Here is a 17510-nt window from a genome sequence, read left to right as displayed (position 1 = left end):
GAATCAGAAGCATATAATGATGCAGCTAAATGTTACATACTAAACCAGAGACCAAAGATGTACATAAATTAAGGAGCTACGCCAGCTTTTGCAAAGTGATTTGAAGAACTTTGATTCCTTTGTTACCAGTAAATAGATACTTATTGTGTAACACATATATGAGTTTATTTTTATAACTATTAAAAGTAGTATACCATGAAAGTCTCAAGGGTGAGTCTACTTTGGCATATTATGCCATTAATTAAGGATAAGACGGTGGGTTCAAGTCCCAACGCACCATGAGGGTAAGACATCGGGTTTTGAGTCCTGATGATCCATGATTGTAAAAGTTGGGTTCGAGTCCCAACTCATTATGGCCTAACATGTCTTTATATGGGTAGGCATTGGGTTTGAGTTCCAATGCACCATATGGATGACATAGTGATGACTAAAGAAAAATAATGTATTTTTCATGGAAAAGCATGAATCTTGTCCCACTTGATTTGCACCATTCTTGAAGTAAATGTGGTAGCAATGCATAATAAGTAAATGAAGACAAGTGGTTGACCAATGAACATGGGCGTGCCATTGATCAAATAATAATAGTCATCATTGTGGTAATTGTAAAAATGAGAACAATAAGGGTTCTCGAAGTAATCCTTCAATAGGTGAAGGAAATATTTACCATCAAATTGGTATGAAAAATTTATAAAGCACGTCGCGATAATTATACTCCATTCTTTGAAGAGAATGTGACTTGTGCATTGAGAATGCAGATTCATTCCTGAAGGTGAATGTAACAATATGTGATAAAAGTAATGAATAAAGACGTGCAATGCATGATTGGATACACACCACAATTCACCTCTAAGGGAGGTTTGAGAGAAAGAGAGATAGTGAATATTAGTGTGTGATTACATGAATATGTCATTGGTCGCGTACATGTGGTACGCCAAAAATAATTTGACATGCCTTATAAAAAGTTATTAAAAGCAAAAGTAAAGCAAGAAATGATTTTGCTTATGATGATTTTGACCATGACAATTATTATGATATGATTTTCTCCGTGAAGGAGACATTCACCATACGGATGGTGTGACAAAAGATATTATAGTACAAAATCAATTAAGAGCTCCGGAAGAGCTAACTTGTTACTACCCGGATGAATGAAATTATTCATGACATTGATATTGTAGTAAGTCTCAAAAGAAACTTTTTGAGTTTCAAATGTATTAGCCAAAGTGGTTGGCATATTGAGACTATAAATGAAAGGAAGATTGAATATCTTTATATGGATAACCCCCACTACTCTTCTCCATTATGTAGATAACCCCCACTACTTCTCACCATTATTGTTGTAACTCCCTCACCTCCATAACCTCCCCATGATCTTCCTCCATGATCTCAAATGTTTAATGTCATGTTTATGACATTCTTTTGTATGCCTCTATGTAATCCTATAAATAGAGGGTTTTGGCACCACAATGTACACACTTGAATACATGGAAGAAATAAGAATTTCTCCTCCCTTGCTCCTTATATTCTTGTCTATTTGCTTGTTTTATATTATTACTTTGAGCTAAGTTTTGTAACATATATATGAATTTGGTGAAAATATTTGGTTATTTTTGCGTAAAGAAAAAGATCTCAAAAGGAATTTTTTTACATTATATAATGTTATGTCATGTGGCATCTTTATGTTGGAAAACTAATTCAAAGTTGTAATAGAAAACCTTAGATATTTAGAATTTGGTTATTTAGTTCATGTCTAAATATGATTTGCAGTTAGAATAAATATAGGAATTCGTGTTTCTAATTGAAATATGTTTTGTACTATTATAAATATGGGTATTAGTAACTTATTTTATTATGTGAATAAAATAAAAAATTGATGAAAATTTATGAGAATTGCAGAGAACTTTCAGAAATTTATAAATAAAATATTTTTCCTCACTTTATAACCTCCCAGGTCGACTTAGTGGAGAAAACACTCAAAATTGTAGGTGTCCATGTATCTCATGGTGTTATGTCAATCTGGCCTTAAGTGGATTACCGTCTTCATTCAATGGCTATAGAAATTACTTATTCCACCCAAAATAAAACAGTTGCTATGGCTTTGGGAGAGACTACCTACAGCTATAATTTTTTATCACATAGATACTTTGAGCTGTATTTTTTCCATCACATACCTTAAGTGCATTTTATAATCACAATTTAGACCTCTTTGTATGAAAACTCTTGTAGGTAGTCTCTTTCATATCTCCTTGTATAATTTTTTTTTAACATTTTAGCCGTATAACTTTTTTGTACACTTGTATATCTAGTTCAATATAATGACAACTTAATCTCCAACATTCCCATAATCCCATTGCGTTTTGGCTTCTAAATTTAGTTTGAGCAGCTGATGATTGGAAGCTTAATATGCGTTGTCTCTGGTTCATCACCAATCATCAAGCATACCTCTCGCACTACTAGAAAAATCTTAATTTCTGACCGAAATTTGAGATTGAATATATAATGGTCGCTAATGCGACTGCAGTAGTCGGAAAATGATTTTAATTTTATTACCTATTTTCCTAAAATAATATTGACTGCTATTCTGATTAAAGCAGTGGAAAAACAACGCAGAAATTTCCCGCCTTCACATTTGCGACCGATTCAGTCGCAAAGTGAAAAGTCAAAAAATATGTTGACCCAATAAAATTGGCTGTGCCGGTCGGAAATATAAAATTTAAACAAAAAAAATATATTTGACACTTTGCTACCGCGATAGTCGGAAACCCAAATTAAAAATTAGACACGAGATCCCTATTTCCCCAATTTCTTTCACAATCTCTCTCTCTATATATATATATATCTTTTTCCTCTCTACTTTCTCTTTCACTGACCAATCGACTGACGGGGCAAACAGTGGTTGAAGACGGCGGCAAACGGTGGTTGACGACGGCAAGCATCAGTGCAAAGATCTGTGAAATCCCCTCTTCTCGGTTGGTTTCTCTCATTCTTATAACCTAGAAACTTTGTGGGTTTGGTCATCTAGTAAAATTTTGAATTTCTTAACAAATAATTTCACTTGCATTGGTATTATCAGTTAAAGAAGTAAAAAACATTCTGTAACTTTGCTTTATTTCTGTCTTTGTTTATGCGTTTCTCTTGCCATCACACTATAATTGTTGGTTTAAGTTGTACTTGGATTTAGAATTTCTCTATTTTACTGTGTTATGTGTGTTTTCCTTTGCTATTTATGTGTACTCGGTATTTCATTAGGCAATGCCTCTGATAAATTGAAAAAATTAGTATGACTATAAGAATAGCTGCACGACAATTGGTGTTGTTGTTGGTAATTGGGTTAATCTTACTGGCTAAGTCAGCAACAAGTTGACCTAGTATACTGGAGCAGCACATTTGCCCTAAGGTTTAATTCTTTGGTTCAATGACTTTGGAAAATAGTTGGTTATAAATAATTTTTGGTACTATTTTTGGATAGGTCTTAGGGAAGCATTGTTAGCATTGTTGCTGAGAATGTGGAAGACAATAATAAATATTTTTGTAGAGAAGATCGATGCTTAATGTAACGACCCGACCGGTCGTTTTGCTTTCTAGAATTCCATCCCCCTAAATAAGACTCCCCATACTTGCTTTTACTGATTCATGACTTGCGGGGATGGTTGGTTCGGGATTTGGAAGAGTTCGGGTTGAAATTGGAACACTTGGTTCCTTAAGGTTGGCCTAAAAGACCAAGTTTGACTTCGGTCAATATTTTGAGCAAACGACCTCGAAATCGAGATTTGATGGTTCCAATAGGTTCGTATGATGATTTCGGACTTGGGCGTATGCCTTTTTCGGGTTTTGGATGAACCAGGAGCGTTTTGGCGCCTAATAATGAAAGTTAGTTCTTGAAGAACTTTGAAGTTCTTTAAATTTGGTTTGGAGCAGGTTTTGGTGATATCGATGTTCGAATTGAATTCCGAGATCGGGAATAGTTCCGTAATATCATTTAAGACTTGCATGCAAAATTTGGTATCGATCCGAGTAGTCTAAGTATGATTCGACGCATTCGGCGAATTTGGAAAACTTGAAGTTCAAAGTTTGATTAAATTTGGTTTTGGGGTGTGATTCTTGGTTTCGTTATTTTTTTATGCGTTTCGAGAGTTCGAGCAAGTCCGTATTATGTTTATAGACTTGTTGGAGCTGTTAGACAGGGTCCCGAGGGGCTCGGGTGCGTTTCGGACCACCCGGAGGTGAGATGAAACACACCAGATTTGCTGCTTCTGGTTTCCTTCTTCGCGGACGCGATCGCACCCTCGCATTCGCGATGAAGGATTTGGGGTGTTGTGGCTGGGGAGCTTTTTCCCTTCGCGTTCGCGTGCTGAGGACCGCGCTTGCGAAGGTTTGAGTCCTCTAGCCTTCGTGTTCGCGTGACCTGGCTCGCGTTCTCGTAGAGTAGAGTAGCTGGGCTGGGCCAGCGTTGTTCTTCGCATTCGCGAGTGCATTGTAGCGTTCGAAATGGAGGGCCTTCAGAGGGCCTGAGCCAATGGCCTTAGCAAGCGCGAGGCCCCTGTCGCATTCGCGATGAAGGGGGCAGCTGGGCAGTGAGCTTAAAATCGGGACTTAGGCATATTTGGGGTCATTTATTGCATTCTTGGGCGATTTGGGAGCTTCAAAAGAGGAGATTTCGACCTAGCCTTGTGAGGTAAGTAATTTCTACCTAATGTGAGTTTAATATATAGTTTATGGGTAGATTACAACATGTAAATTAGTGGAAATTATGGGTTTAGAGTAAAACCTAGATTTTTGATATAAATAAGATTTAACCACGAAATTTGTTATGGAATGTAGTAAAAACCATATATTCTTGATCCTAAGGTTATGGGTAACTACTTTCTTCGAAAATTTTCGGAATCCGGGCACGTGTGCCCAGGGGTGAATTTTAGGAATCTTGTAATATGGGTTGGATAGTCACTCTAATAGAGGCAATATGAACTTTTGAGCCTATATTGATTAGTTTCTACTTTATTTGGATAGTTTTGGATTGTTTGACACCAAATTGAGGGTTTGGGCTTAAGCTTGGACCGGAAAGTAGCCCTTGAAGCGAGGTAAGTCTCTTTTCTAACCTCGTGGGAAGAAAATTCTCCCATAGGTGAACTAAATTAATATATGATTATTTGTGGGGGCTACGTACGCACGAAGTGACGAGAGTCCGTACGTAGCTACTATTCTTGTTATGTACGGGTAGTTCTAGGCTTACACCATGCTTTGTGGATACCTTTATCTGAACATATTTTGTTGGTTTGGATTGAATAAAACTATGTTGAGAATTCTAAGATTTCAAAGGGTTTCAAGTAAATCATTATTTTGAAAAGAATTGAGAAGAATTTTGTTATATTTATATTTAACCGCGTCGCAAGTAATTTTTTCGCGAGCGGGGTGACTATTTCCACTACTCTCATGGGAGCGGGCCGTTCGCCTCGGCAGATTAATAGATGCATCTATGGTTTGCGACATTCGACCCTCTGGCAGTGCATATTTTATTATTATGTTGGATCGAGCCATATGACCTCGGCATAACTTGCACATGCTATTTATTTGGACTTCCTGTGATTTGTATTGCTTTAATGCATTGAATGTAAATTGTTAAATGAATTGACTGAAATTGATACCATATTTATGAAAGAAGAATTTATCACTTCCTGATGTTGAGCTTTCAGTATTATTTATGATATCCATGCTTAGTATAATACTTTAATTATATTATTGTTGGCCCTAGTAAGTGTCAAGTCAACCACTCGTCACTACTTCTACGAGGTTAGACTGGATACTTACTAGGTACATATTGTTTATGTACTCATACTACGCTTTTGTACTTAATTGTACAGGATCTGAGGCAGGCGCATCTAGTTATCCATCAGGCGCGCATGCTTGATCCCCCAACTTGAGACTTCACGGTGAGCTGCCTTCTCGAGCCATTTTGCAGTAGTTGGAGTCTCTTCTATGTCTTTATTTTCTGTCTATTTCCTTTCAGACAGTAGGATAGCATGGTTTTGTATAATCTACTAGATTGCTCACATACTTGTGACACCGAGTCTTGGCACACACACTAGTAGACTTATGGTTTTGGATTTGTTTACATGATTTCGATGTTCACTTATCTACTCTCGCTTTAGTTGTGTTTCAATTGAAATTTCTAAATCTTTTAATAAAATGAGAAGATAATATCCACTTATTAACTTATTTAAACGGAAAGCTACTAGCTTGTTAAGTGTTGGCTTTCCTAGTAATGGTGTTGGGTGCCATCACGGCCTGTAGTAGAATAGGGCCGTGACACTTAAAATTGGCCGAGGAGTAGTTGGGAAGACGAAAGCATGAAAAACACAAAGGGGGTGAGTGATTAATGATACATACAGTGGTATTTTTAAAGGTAGAGAACAGTGACAAGGTTTAATTGTTTGGTTCAGCACATTTGACCTTCCCTAAGACACATGAACGAATAATTTGTACTCCTTTTATCCCTATGTGTATAAATTCTTCCCATTTTTGAGATTCTCCAGTAAAGAGATTTAACAGTTTCAAGAGGCGGCTCGGCTTACTGTACAATCATGGAGAATACTACCATATCAAGGTGAAATGACTCAAACTCATGGCCATCTATGCCTCTAAAGTTTGATACCATCTCACTAGTAATACTAATATTATTCTATATAATTTCCACAAACTTGCAAAATGTAAATTTATTAAAACTGGCTGAAATTTCAATGTGATGCTTAAAAATTTAATAATGATTTAATATTTTCCTGTGTCACTCCTAAGATAATAAAGAATATAAGAAAGAAGTCGAATTTACATTTTAATATTTGTGTGTAGTCATGTTAAGGTACTATATAATATCGAAAGAAATATGTTAAGCAAATCCTGTCTTATCTTATTTCTAAGTTTAGCCACCAATATAAAATAACAAGCAAGAAAGTTTACAATGCTTGTCTATATAAGGACTTATCTCATTCATGTGCTCCCTCCAGCTGACCTACTACTAATTAATCGGACTTTCTATATTGATGGTACATATATTATATTATTGTGTGTGTATTTCGGCAAGCATGTATAATGGTATATACATCTACATATAAAAAATGATTTACTTAATATGGCGATGTTCCATACTTGGCATAATACTAAGTAATATTGTTTTAAATATCTTGAATTTATTTTGTGTAGATGGAGCTTGCACATCGTAGATGGATGTATAATTGAACTTATCCTAATCGTAGTGGGTTGAGGGAGGATTTATAGAAGGGGTTGCTGAATTTATGGCTAAAGCGAAAACACTTCATGAATTTCTCAGTGAAGGGGTGATTAGGTGCCATTGAGTGAAATTCAAGTGTGGAAAGTTATTGCGACCCGATGTTGTTAAAATTCATCTTTATAAAAAAGGGTTTATGGAAAATTATTATGTGTGGACTATTCATGGAGATGATGTTGCTAGTGTTGGTGATGTCGATTTTCAATTTTTTTTTGATAGTGAGGGTAGTCCTTTAGCAGAGAATAATGTTGAATATTCTCGATTCAATGAAATAGTTAGGGATGCTTTTGTGATGCACCCGGGGGCTCAGTCTGAACCAAATAATGATGCTAAGTGCTTCATGAACAGTTACAGGAAGCTAGTCGTCCATTGCATGAAGGCTCAATGCATTCTAAGTTTTCTGTAGCGGTTAGATTATTAAGTATTAAATCGGATTCGAGTATTTCCCAAGAGGGCATGGACTCTATCATTGGCCTTATGAATGAACTTAAACCGAATAGACCTACCCAAAGATTTCTACACAGAAAAGTAACTGGTTTCTAAGTTAGGACTTTCATCAGAGAGAATTGACTGTTGTGAGAAAGGTTGCATGTTATTCTATAAGGATGATGCAACTTTAGAAAATTGTAAATTTAGTAACCAAACTCGTTACAAGGAAGTCACAAATTCCAAAAAGAAGAATAAGGTTCGAGTAAAGGCGATGCATTACTTACCCTTTATACCTAGGCTAAAAAGGTTGTATGCATCAATGAGCTCCGCTCCTCATATGAGATGGCAATATGAAAATAGATGGCCACCCGATATTTTATGTCATCCGTCAAATGGAGAAGCATGGAAGCATTTTGATAGAGTGTTATCGGATTTTGCTAATGAACCAAGAAATATTAGGTTGGGTTTATGTGCAGATGGATTCACTCCATTTTCTGTCTCGGCTACATTATATTCATGTTGGCCGGTGTTTGTTACTCCGTATAATCTTCCTCCTGAGTTGTGTATGACAAGTCCATATTTGTTCCTAACCTGTATTGTTCCAGGTCCACGCAATCTGAAAAGTTTGATTGATGTATACATTCAACCTTTAATTGATGAGTTAAAGTTATTGTGGTATGAAGGTGTAGAAATATATGATATGTCAACTAAACAAAACTTCAGATTGCGTGCTGCTTTGATGTGGACTATAAATAATTTTTCTGCCTATGGAATGTTGTCTGGATGGTAGACTGCGGGAAAGTTATCCCAACTTGTATGGAAGACACAAAAGCATTCACGTTGAAACATGGAGGAAAGAACACATGGTTTGATTTCCACCGTCGATTCCTGCCTAGGAATCACGAGTTTAGGAAAAATACTAGTGCATTCATGAAGAACCAAACAAATTTTGAGGAGCCACCGTCACCATTGTCACCAGAAGAAATTTGGAACAGAGTTAGGTCTCTATCTAAGGTAACTGAGTCTCCAATGTCTAATAAGATACCTGTTTATGGTGTTACCCATAATTGGACTAAACAGAGCATATTTTGGGAGTTACCTTATTGGAAGCATAACCTTCTTCGGCATAATCTGGATGTCATGCATATTGAGAATAACTTTTTTGACAACGTATTTAATGCTATAATGGATATCAATAACAAGACAAAAGATAACTTGAAGGCTAGGATGGACTTAAAGGAATATTGTAGGCGAAGTGAGTTGTACCTGACATACTTGAACAACAAGATTCAGAAGCCCAAGGCTAGTTACACATTCACTTTGGATGAGAGAAGAGATATTTGTGATTGGGTTAAGAATTTAAGGATGCCTGATGGATATGCGTCAAACTTATCTAGGTGTGTTGACATGAAAGAAGGGAAGTTGACGTCTATGAAGAGCCACGATTGTCATATTTTCCTTGAATCATTGACGACTATTACATTGACGACTATTACATTCAAAGCGTTGCCTAAATATGCAAATCCATTACTGAGATGTGTTTATTTTTCAAGGAGTTGTGTTCTAGCACATTGAAGGTGGAGAACCTAGCTTACATGGAGAGTAACATTTGCTTAACTTTAAACAAGCTGGCAAAAAAATTTCCTCTTGGTTTTATTGATGTAATGGAACATCTTCCAATTCATCTTGTGCAAGAGGCACGACTTGGAGGGCCTGGTTCAGTGTAGATGGATGTATCTTTACGAGAGGTAATGACTTTAAACTATTTTCCCTTGATGTGTTTTAATTAAACATTAATTCATCTAAAAATTATGATATGCAGGACTATTGAAAAATATAAGCGGAACGTGAAAAATAGATCCAGGATTGAGGGATCGATATGTGAGGCACATCTGGCTAAAGAAACTTCTTTTTTCTGTTCATATTATTTTGAACATGATGTGCCATGTTTGAGAAATAGGCCAAATCGGCATGATGATGGAGGTGTTACTGATCCTTTGGCACCACTATTTTCCATATTCAATCAACCAGGTAGAGGTCCAAAAACTAGTAAAAGTGAAGTTTGACTGAGATGGAGAAAAAGTCCGCTACAACACATGTCTTGTTGAATTCTCCGGAGGTCCAACCCTATTATAAGTAAGTCTTAATTTCTATTAAACACGATTATCACAAGATCAAAGTTATTTTAACTAACAAAAGTTGTAATTTTGTCGGGCAATTACTTTATAGGTGTAAATGGGCATGATACTATTTATCCAAGATTTTCAGAGTGGTTTAAGGAGTTTGTAAGTTTTATTTTGTGGCTACAAATTAAGAACACGTATATATATTTCAAATTCTAACTTTTCTTTAACTCTATATAGGTTCATAATCCAGTCAATGCCATAAATGACCTATTTTTGCAAAATATAGCTTGGGTACCTGATCATAAAGTCAAAATGATGTCTAAGTACTTTGTCAACGGGTACAAGTTTCATACAGAAGAATGGTCTAAGAATAAGAAAACCAATAATAGTGGGGTGTGGGTAAAGGGTGATGGAGATGTTGATTATTATGGTGTGCTCCAAGAGATTTTAGAACTAGAGTATTTTGGTTGGCCGAAAAAAAAATTGGTACTCTTTCGGTGTAAGTGGTATGATCCAACACCAACTAGAGGTACAAAGGTTCACCCTCAGTATAAATTAGTTGAAATTAACCACACGAAGGAGTATGGATTCTATGATCCATTTATCATTGCACAAAATGTGAAACAATTGTATTCTATTCCTTATCCTTTGTGCAAAAATAAGTCCACATGGCGGATAGTTATAAAAATAAAGCACGATATAGAATAGAAGTTGAGAATGCATTAGAAGTCGCGTACCAGAATGACATTTCAAGTGTTCAAGAAAGGGTTGATGATGAATTATTGGGTGAATTGCAGCATAGTAAAGGCATCTATGGAGAATATGATCCTTCGGTCCTTACTCGTAGATCAAATCAACACGATTTTGAGGAAGGAACATACCGGGCAAACAGGGAGGAAGATCCCGCCGATGAACATGAAACAAGCGAGGAAGAATCATTGGATGAACATGAAACAAGCGATGAGGAAGAATTACTTGATGAAAATGAAACAAGCGATGAAGAAGAACTAAATGATGAATATCAATCAAGCGAAGAGGATTGACATGTTGGCTTTTATGTGTTTTCGTTATTTATTTATTAAGCTGAAGAATTTTTTTACATTTTTTTTATGTCTTAACATATTTCATCTAATGTTTTTAATATACTTATGTTACACATATGGCGCCGGGTAAAAACAAGAAGATAAGACATGCTTCCCAGCTTCCTCAGCACACTTCAGGTCCCACTAGCTCGTCTGTGCCATTTATGAGTCATCCTCCTCCTCCTCCGCCTCTCAGCAGACTTCACTGCCACCCGACTTCTTCACTTTGCCCCTTTGTGATCAAGTTAAATATAAGCCTATCTCTAATTTCCAGAGCATGCACACTATACCATCTTCTTCGACAGCTTATCGTAGTAGTTAACATGGTGGCTCCTTATCTATGCCTCCGTCATCATTCACTCCATCACCATGCTACCATGTTAGTTAGAATGGCGGTCCCGCATCTGTGGCTCCATCTTCATCTCCATCATCATCCACTCCTAGTGTTTCTAGGCCGCATGTTGGAGGCTCTACCATACAGTCATCCCCATCCATTGATACATCTACACCTGCTCCTGATGATACACAGACTCAAACTTTTGAAGAGGTTGTATCATATGATGATCTTCATAGACTGATTATCATTCCTGATGGGACTACTGAGTAAGCAATTACTTTATCATTCGTTTGAATTGTTGAATATATTTTAGACATATGTTAATTTTAATGCAGGTTTGTTCCCTCCAATGAATCTAAGGAGGTGGTTGTGGATTGTGTTAAAGCATTTTACCGAGATGCTTGGAGTAAATGGTCAGATATACCGTATATTTACAGAGATCAGATGTGGAATCAATTTAGGGTACAAAATCAATAAATTTTATATTATTTATCAAATTACCCTTATTTCATCTAATGTTTTCAATTATTTGCAGACAAGGTGTGCATGGCATCCCAAATACTATCAGCAAATAAGTCATAATTTCGAGAAAAAAGGTGTTGATAGGCTTAAGAATCTCCTCTATAAAGCTCTGTTTGATGGAAAGATGCCCGGTTGGATACTAAAAGACGTATGGGAAAAACTTAATGTGATATGGGCTTCTCCAGAATTTAAGAAGAGGAGCAGTGCCGGAAAGGCTTCCCGAGCCTCCAATATGGGTGGCTCATTGCACACTTGGGGTTCAGTTAGTATGGAGACCTATCGAAGGAGAATTGTAACTTTCTTATTATATTTTCTTTGATTTTACAAATTGAGAGATATTAACAAATCAATGTGTAGTTTATTCTATAATAGTTATTCAAGAACAACTGAGGGCCTTTTCTATTTCTCCTTTCTGTGTCCTCTTTCTTCTTTCACATATATTGTTGTTATACAGTTGTCACTTTTTTTTTTTGCAGAATTTCATGGTTTATCCTATCAGAATTATTTTAAAGGAAGATCTTCATAAGGTTTTGATATCAGACTTCTTATCTTATAAATGGATCTGTTTCTTATTTTAGTAAAAAGAGAGCCATGTATATTATGGCCAAGATTTTGTTCCAAGGATTTCTCTGTATGGGTTATTTGGCCAAGTTAAACTCTTAAAATAAGTTCTAATTTACTGAATCGTGTATTTATGCTCTTAACTTTTGATTACAGTGAATGAAACATAGACAAAATAACTTTTGTAATTGCTTAGCTTTAGATGTTAACTATAGTAATGTGTCTCTTATTTCTGAACTTTACAGAATAGCTTCTGTAAAACTTTACAAAAAGCTTTTAGGAGAACTTCCAAGGTGTTGATTATGAACTTTATCTAACTTTACTTTCTTTTTTTGCAGAAAAAGGAAAAAGGGAGACTTGTGACTTATGCTGAGGTCTTTGAGGACAAACATATGAAAAAGAAAAAGGATGGTACAAGAGAATGGGTCGATCCGCGTGCTTCTACAACATATGTAAGATCCTAAGAACAAGATTCTCTAGTTTCTTCTTTTGGTTTTGCATTGGGTAACACTTAGTCTGATTCTTACAATATTAACACAAGAAACTCTTGTGAGTTAAACTATTAGTAATCAATGAATTGAACATCTTTCAGTTGGTATTTGCTTAAGTATTTCCTTAAAATTTGTGTGAGATAGCAAGTGTATGATTGCATGAGCAAATAAGAAATTATAGACATACACATGAATAATTTGCCAAATAGAGATCTCAAAACAGTACTAGAGAAGTGAGTAATGGTGGAAGAAAGTATTATCGAACAGAAATCTAGAGTTCAATTGTTGAAGTTGGGGGATGCCAACATAGTAAATGTCTTTGTCGATATAAAGAATACAAGTATTCAAAGTTAATATGTAGGATTTGTCAATGATATGGGTGAAACAGTATACAATGAGGAATGCATCTCAGAGGATAAAAACTAATTCTTCTAGACTACATAGATTACTGGCAGGGGGCTCTAAAATTCTTTCACTAAATATCTTGTGAACAACTGATTAAATTTCCTATCACAATGGCTTATAGGCTATTTTGGTAGCTCGTGCTGTAGCATTATTTGCATATCCTAAGTGGTAAAAACATAATGAAGCTCTAAGATCTACCCTCAACTATTGCCATTATAGTCTTATTCCATTTTACAATGAATTGGGCAAGGTTTGGATCTAGCTCCAAGGAAAACAATCCTGATGCTGGATCACTCGAATTCTTCCATGAAACCAGAACATGTTTCCTTTGTGTAATTTTGTTATATCCAAGCTTAGCACCAGGTAAAAATATATCTGTTGGGTGATCAAAACTTTGCCAAAGTGTTAAGGGTGTCTGTTAGAAATATGCTTTAGAAGCTGCTCTCAGTAAAATTATTTTACTGTTTCAGCTATTTACTGCAGTAATTTAGTTTGAATTTGAAATAATTTTGAACTAGTCTTTAAGAGTGAACTAGTCTCTAGGAGTTAGTTATTTTCAGCATATTTTGTGCTGATTTTTAGGTCTTTTAAGTTAGTATTTCTGTTATAAATTGTAGTCCAAATGCAGTAAAATAATATAGTATTTTCAGCTTTAGTTCCTTTTACATCTATTCCAGTATACTTTTTTATTTTCTTGTCATCTTTCCAGTTATTTTCCTTAATTTTTTTTTTATCAAGAACCAACAATTGGTATCAAGAGCCATTTTCTTAAGTGACCTAAGTAAAATCTTTTCTTGAGTGAGATGGAGACTGAAATGAGTTTTTCTCAATTGGCTCCTCCAGTCTTTGATGGTGAAAATTACCAACTGTGGGCAGTGAGAATGGAGACTTACTTGGAGGCTTTAGATCTTTGGGAGGCCGTGGAAGAGGATTATGATGTTCTTCCGCTGCCTAACAATCCCACAGTGGCCCAGATCAAGAGTCACAAGGAAAAGAAAATCAGGAAATCAAAGGCGAAAGCAACTTTGTTTGCTGGTGTGTCTGCAACAATTTTCACGAGAGTTATGGCTCTCAAATCAGCAAAAGAAATCTGGGATTATCTGAAGGGAGAATATACAGGAGATGAAAGAATACGAGGAATGAAGGTGTTGAATTTAATAAGGGAATTCGAGTTGTAGAAAGTGAAGGAATCTGAGACTGTCAAAGAATACTCAGATCGGTTGCTTGGCATTGTTAACAAGGTAAGATTGCTTGGTACTAAATTTAAAGATTCAAGAATTGTTGAAAAAATTCTTGTTATGGTGTCTGAAAAATATGAAGTATCCATAACTACCTTGGAAAATACAAAGGATCTATCCAAGATTACTTGGCAGAATTGTTAAATATATTGCAGGCACAAGAGCAAAGGAGGCTTATGAGGCAAGATGGTATGGTTGAAGGAGCCCTGGCAGCCAACCACAAAACTCAAAGCAAGGGTAATAATGTTAAAAAAAATTACCCGCCTTGTCAGCACTGTAATTTGCAAAGGCAAATATCAAAAGCATGAAGCAGATGCCCAAGTCGCCAATGAAGAAGAAGAAGATCACTTGTTTGTGGCAACTATTCTTTCAACCAAAAAATCTGATTTTTGGTTGATTGACAGTGGTTGTACAAACCACATGACATATGACAGAAATCTTTTCAAAGAGTTCACGTCTATAGGAAATAAGAAAGTCAGAACTGGAAATGGTGATTATATTCTTGCTAAAGGAAAAGGAACTGTTGCAATCCCAACAAATTCAAGTACCAAGAAAATTTCAGATGTTCTTTATGTTCCTAATATTGATCAAAATTTATTAAGTGTTGGACAACTAATGGAAAAAGGATTTAAGTATCCTTTGAAGATAAATATTGTTTCATTTATGATGCAACTGGACTTGAGATTTTAAGGGTTAAAATGAGAGGTAAAAATTTCTCATTTGATCCAACCGAAGATGAAGAATGGAGCCAAAAGAATCTACTAAGTGCAGGTAATTCTCCAACTGAGGACATATGTGAAAATAAGGTAAGGAAGAAGTTGTCAATATTTCAGAAAATGCAATTTTGGAAGAAAGTTGACAAGTCTCAAGGCAAGATGCAAATGAAGCTGAAAAACGAGCCAACTTATTTCATTAACAATCATGAGATGCAGCAAAATACAGAAGTGAACTCGATTCACTGTAAGTCCAAAGATCAGTTGGCAGATTTACGTACAAAGTCGCTTCAAGTTAAAGGTTTACAAGGGACAAATTCAGAATTTGCAGCTTCAAAAGCAAGGAGGAGTGTTAGAAATATGCTTTAGAAGCTGCTCTCAGTAAAATTATTTTACTGTTTCAGTTATTTACTGCAGTAATGTAGTTTGAATTTGAAATAATTTTGAACTAGTCTTTAGGAGTGAACTAGTCTCTAGGAGTTAGTTATTTTCAACATATTTTGTGCTGATTTTTAGGTCTTTTAAGTTAGTATTTCTGTTATAAATTGTAGTCCAAATGCAGTAAAATAATATAGTATTTTCAGCTTCAGTTCCTTTTACATCTATTCCAGTATACTTTTTTATTTTCTTGTCATCTTCCCAGTTATTTCCCTTAATTTCTTTTATCAAGAACCAACAGTGTCGATGTATTTGAAGCATCACTCAAAATCAAATTGTCATCATCACCTAGAAGTGCTATGGCTGAATTATTTCGAGTGTCGTTATAATGGTCATGTGTTGATGACCATATTGAGTTTTGATTTTTATCAAGAAGTACCAAGTTGCCTTGAATAAATGTCAACACAGGTAAACTCATATTACTATCTAATATATCAACTGATTTCTCTCTATTTGCTACCCAAACAACAGTTTGTGGATAAATTTTCTTGTACCATATGCCTATATAATAGTTGAGAGAGTTACCTGGTTTGAAGAAACCAAGCTCAAAGTTTCCACCTGAAGATACAATTGCTTGGCGAATGCAAAGAAATTCATTAATAGAAATGTTGTCCTCTGATCCAAAGGAGAGATTAGTGTTGAGATTGAAGCATAAAAAGTGCAGAAAGAGTATTAGAAATGAATTGTTGTTCTTCATTTTCATGGTGCAGAAATGTTATCCCCTTGCTTGCAATTAGTAGTAAACAACTACTAATTTCTTCCTAGTCTGCTTCTTCTTTCAGTTGGTATAACATTGGTGCTTCACACTGTTAGTATAACATAATATAATACTTAATATTTTAATTTCAGGAAGCCTATCAAAACCGTTTGGAGGAATGACGTCAAAGTCAACTCGATTCTAAGGATGGTAGATCAACTCACGTGTCACTCAATGATGTAGCTTCAATATGGACACAAGTGGTTGGTAGCAAAAAAGAAAGGTAGAATCTATGGTCTTGGATCACAACATTCCGTAGGTCGTTCTACGACATTATTGTCTGGTGATGCGCAAGTTATTCGAAGAATCACGAAGATGTGGAAGCATTATGAAAAGAAGTTGAAGAGTTGAAGGAGGAACGTAAATTAGATCGCGCAAATTTTAACAAATTGCAGAGCCTAGTGGAGAAATTTATGAGTGGACGTCCATTTGATCCTTCGAATGGCGAGGATGGCGGTGATAATGAGTTTTAGTTTGTTGTGGTAGATGTTTGAAATATTATTATTTGTTGTGGTTGGATGTTTAGACATGGTAATGTTTACACTTGACTATGATTGTAATATTTAAGACTAGATTGAATGGTGCTTGAATGTTTAACTCTTTTTGGATGTTTTAGTTACAAATATTTATATTTTCTATAGTTATTTGCATTTTATGGATTTGATTCGGTGGCATGGTGGATTGATTGGTTGTCATGGTGGATTAATTATTTAATTAGTTACTGTATATTTGAATTGGCAGGTGGTTCTGCTTTAGAAGAGCTGAAATCTGCCAAAAAAATTCTAGTTTTTGACTGATTTCCGACCACAGTAGCCGCAAAGTGCTTAAAAATTATCTAGATTCAAGAACATTTGCGATCACTATAGTGAGAAAATTAAATAAAAAAATATTATTAAATTAGATCTGCGTCCACAGCAGTGAGAAATTTAAATAAACATATAATTTTAAATTATTTTACGACTACAGTAGTGAAAAAACATAAATAAAATAAAAATACTTTATATTATTAATGATTACTCCGATGAGAAAGATTAAATAAAATTATAGTATATATATATATATATATATATATATATATATATATATATATATATATATATATATATATATATATATATATATATATATATATATA

At 35.2% G+C, this 17510-nt stretch overlaps 1 protein-coding gene and 1 long non-coding RNA gene across 3 annotated transcripts; both read left to right on the top strand.

The window, feature by feature from the left end:
• The first annotated feature begins 2744 nt into the window (after positions 1 to 2744).
• On the top strand, positions 2745 to 10987 carry LOC109205578. Of its 2 annotated transcripts, XR_002064701.1 has the most exons (4): positions 2745 to 2966; positions 5856 to 5924; positions 6528 to 6598; positions 10629 to 10987. It is a non-coding gene; the product is annotated as an uncharacterized LOC109205578 (long non-coding RNA). The 2 variants fall into 2 exon arrangements; XR_002064700.1 differs by lacking the exon at positions 6528 to 6598 and having other exon boundaries at positions 2753 to 2966.
• A 3-nt stretch (positions 10988 to 10990) lies between these two features.
• Positions 10991 to 15776, top strand: LOC109205569. Its single transcript, XM_019368278.1, has 8 exons — positions 10991 to 11149; positions 11302 to 11516; positions 11586 to 11712; positions 11786 to 12064; positions 12249 to 12299; positions 12672 to 12785; positions 14073 to 14470; positions 14623 to 15776. Exons 1-7 carry the CDS (start codon positions 10991 to 10993, stop codon positions 14106 to 14108), a joined length of 981 nt encoding a protein of 326 aa, XP_019223823.1. The 3' UTR covers positions 14109 to 14470; positions 14623 to 15776.
• Positions 15777 to 17510: the final 1734 nt, after the last annotated feature.

This window comes from Nicotiana attenuata, unplaced genomic scaffold (genome assembly GCF_001879085.1).
Source record: "Nicotiana attenuata strain UT unplaced genomic scaffold, NIATTr2, whole genome shotgun sequence".
NCBI classification, from domain to species: Eukaryota; Viridiplantae; Streptophyta; class Magnoliopsida; order Solanales; family Solanaceae; genus Nicotiana; species Nicotiana attenuata.
This window is presented reverse-complemented; position numbering and strand designations above follow the sequence as displayed.

Excerpts from the sequence above, each read along its gene's own strand:
- LOC109205569 (XM_019368278.1), top strand. The coding sequence starts at position 10,991 with ATGGCGCCGGGTAAAAACAAGAAGATAAGACATGCTTCCCAGCTTCCT. Across the intron at positions 11,517-11,585 it reads ATTCCTGATGGGACTACTGA|GTTTGTTCCCTCCAATGAAT; the intron begins GTAAGCAATTAC and ends ATTTTAATGCAG. Across the intron at positions 12,065-12,248 it reads AGACCTATCGAAGGAGAATT|AATTTCATGGTTTATCCTAT; the intron begins GTAACTTTCTTA and ends TTTTTTTTGCAG.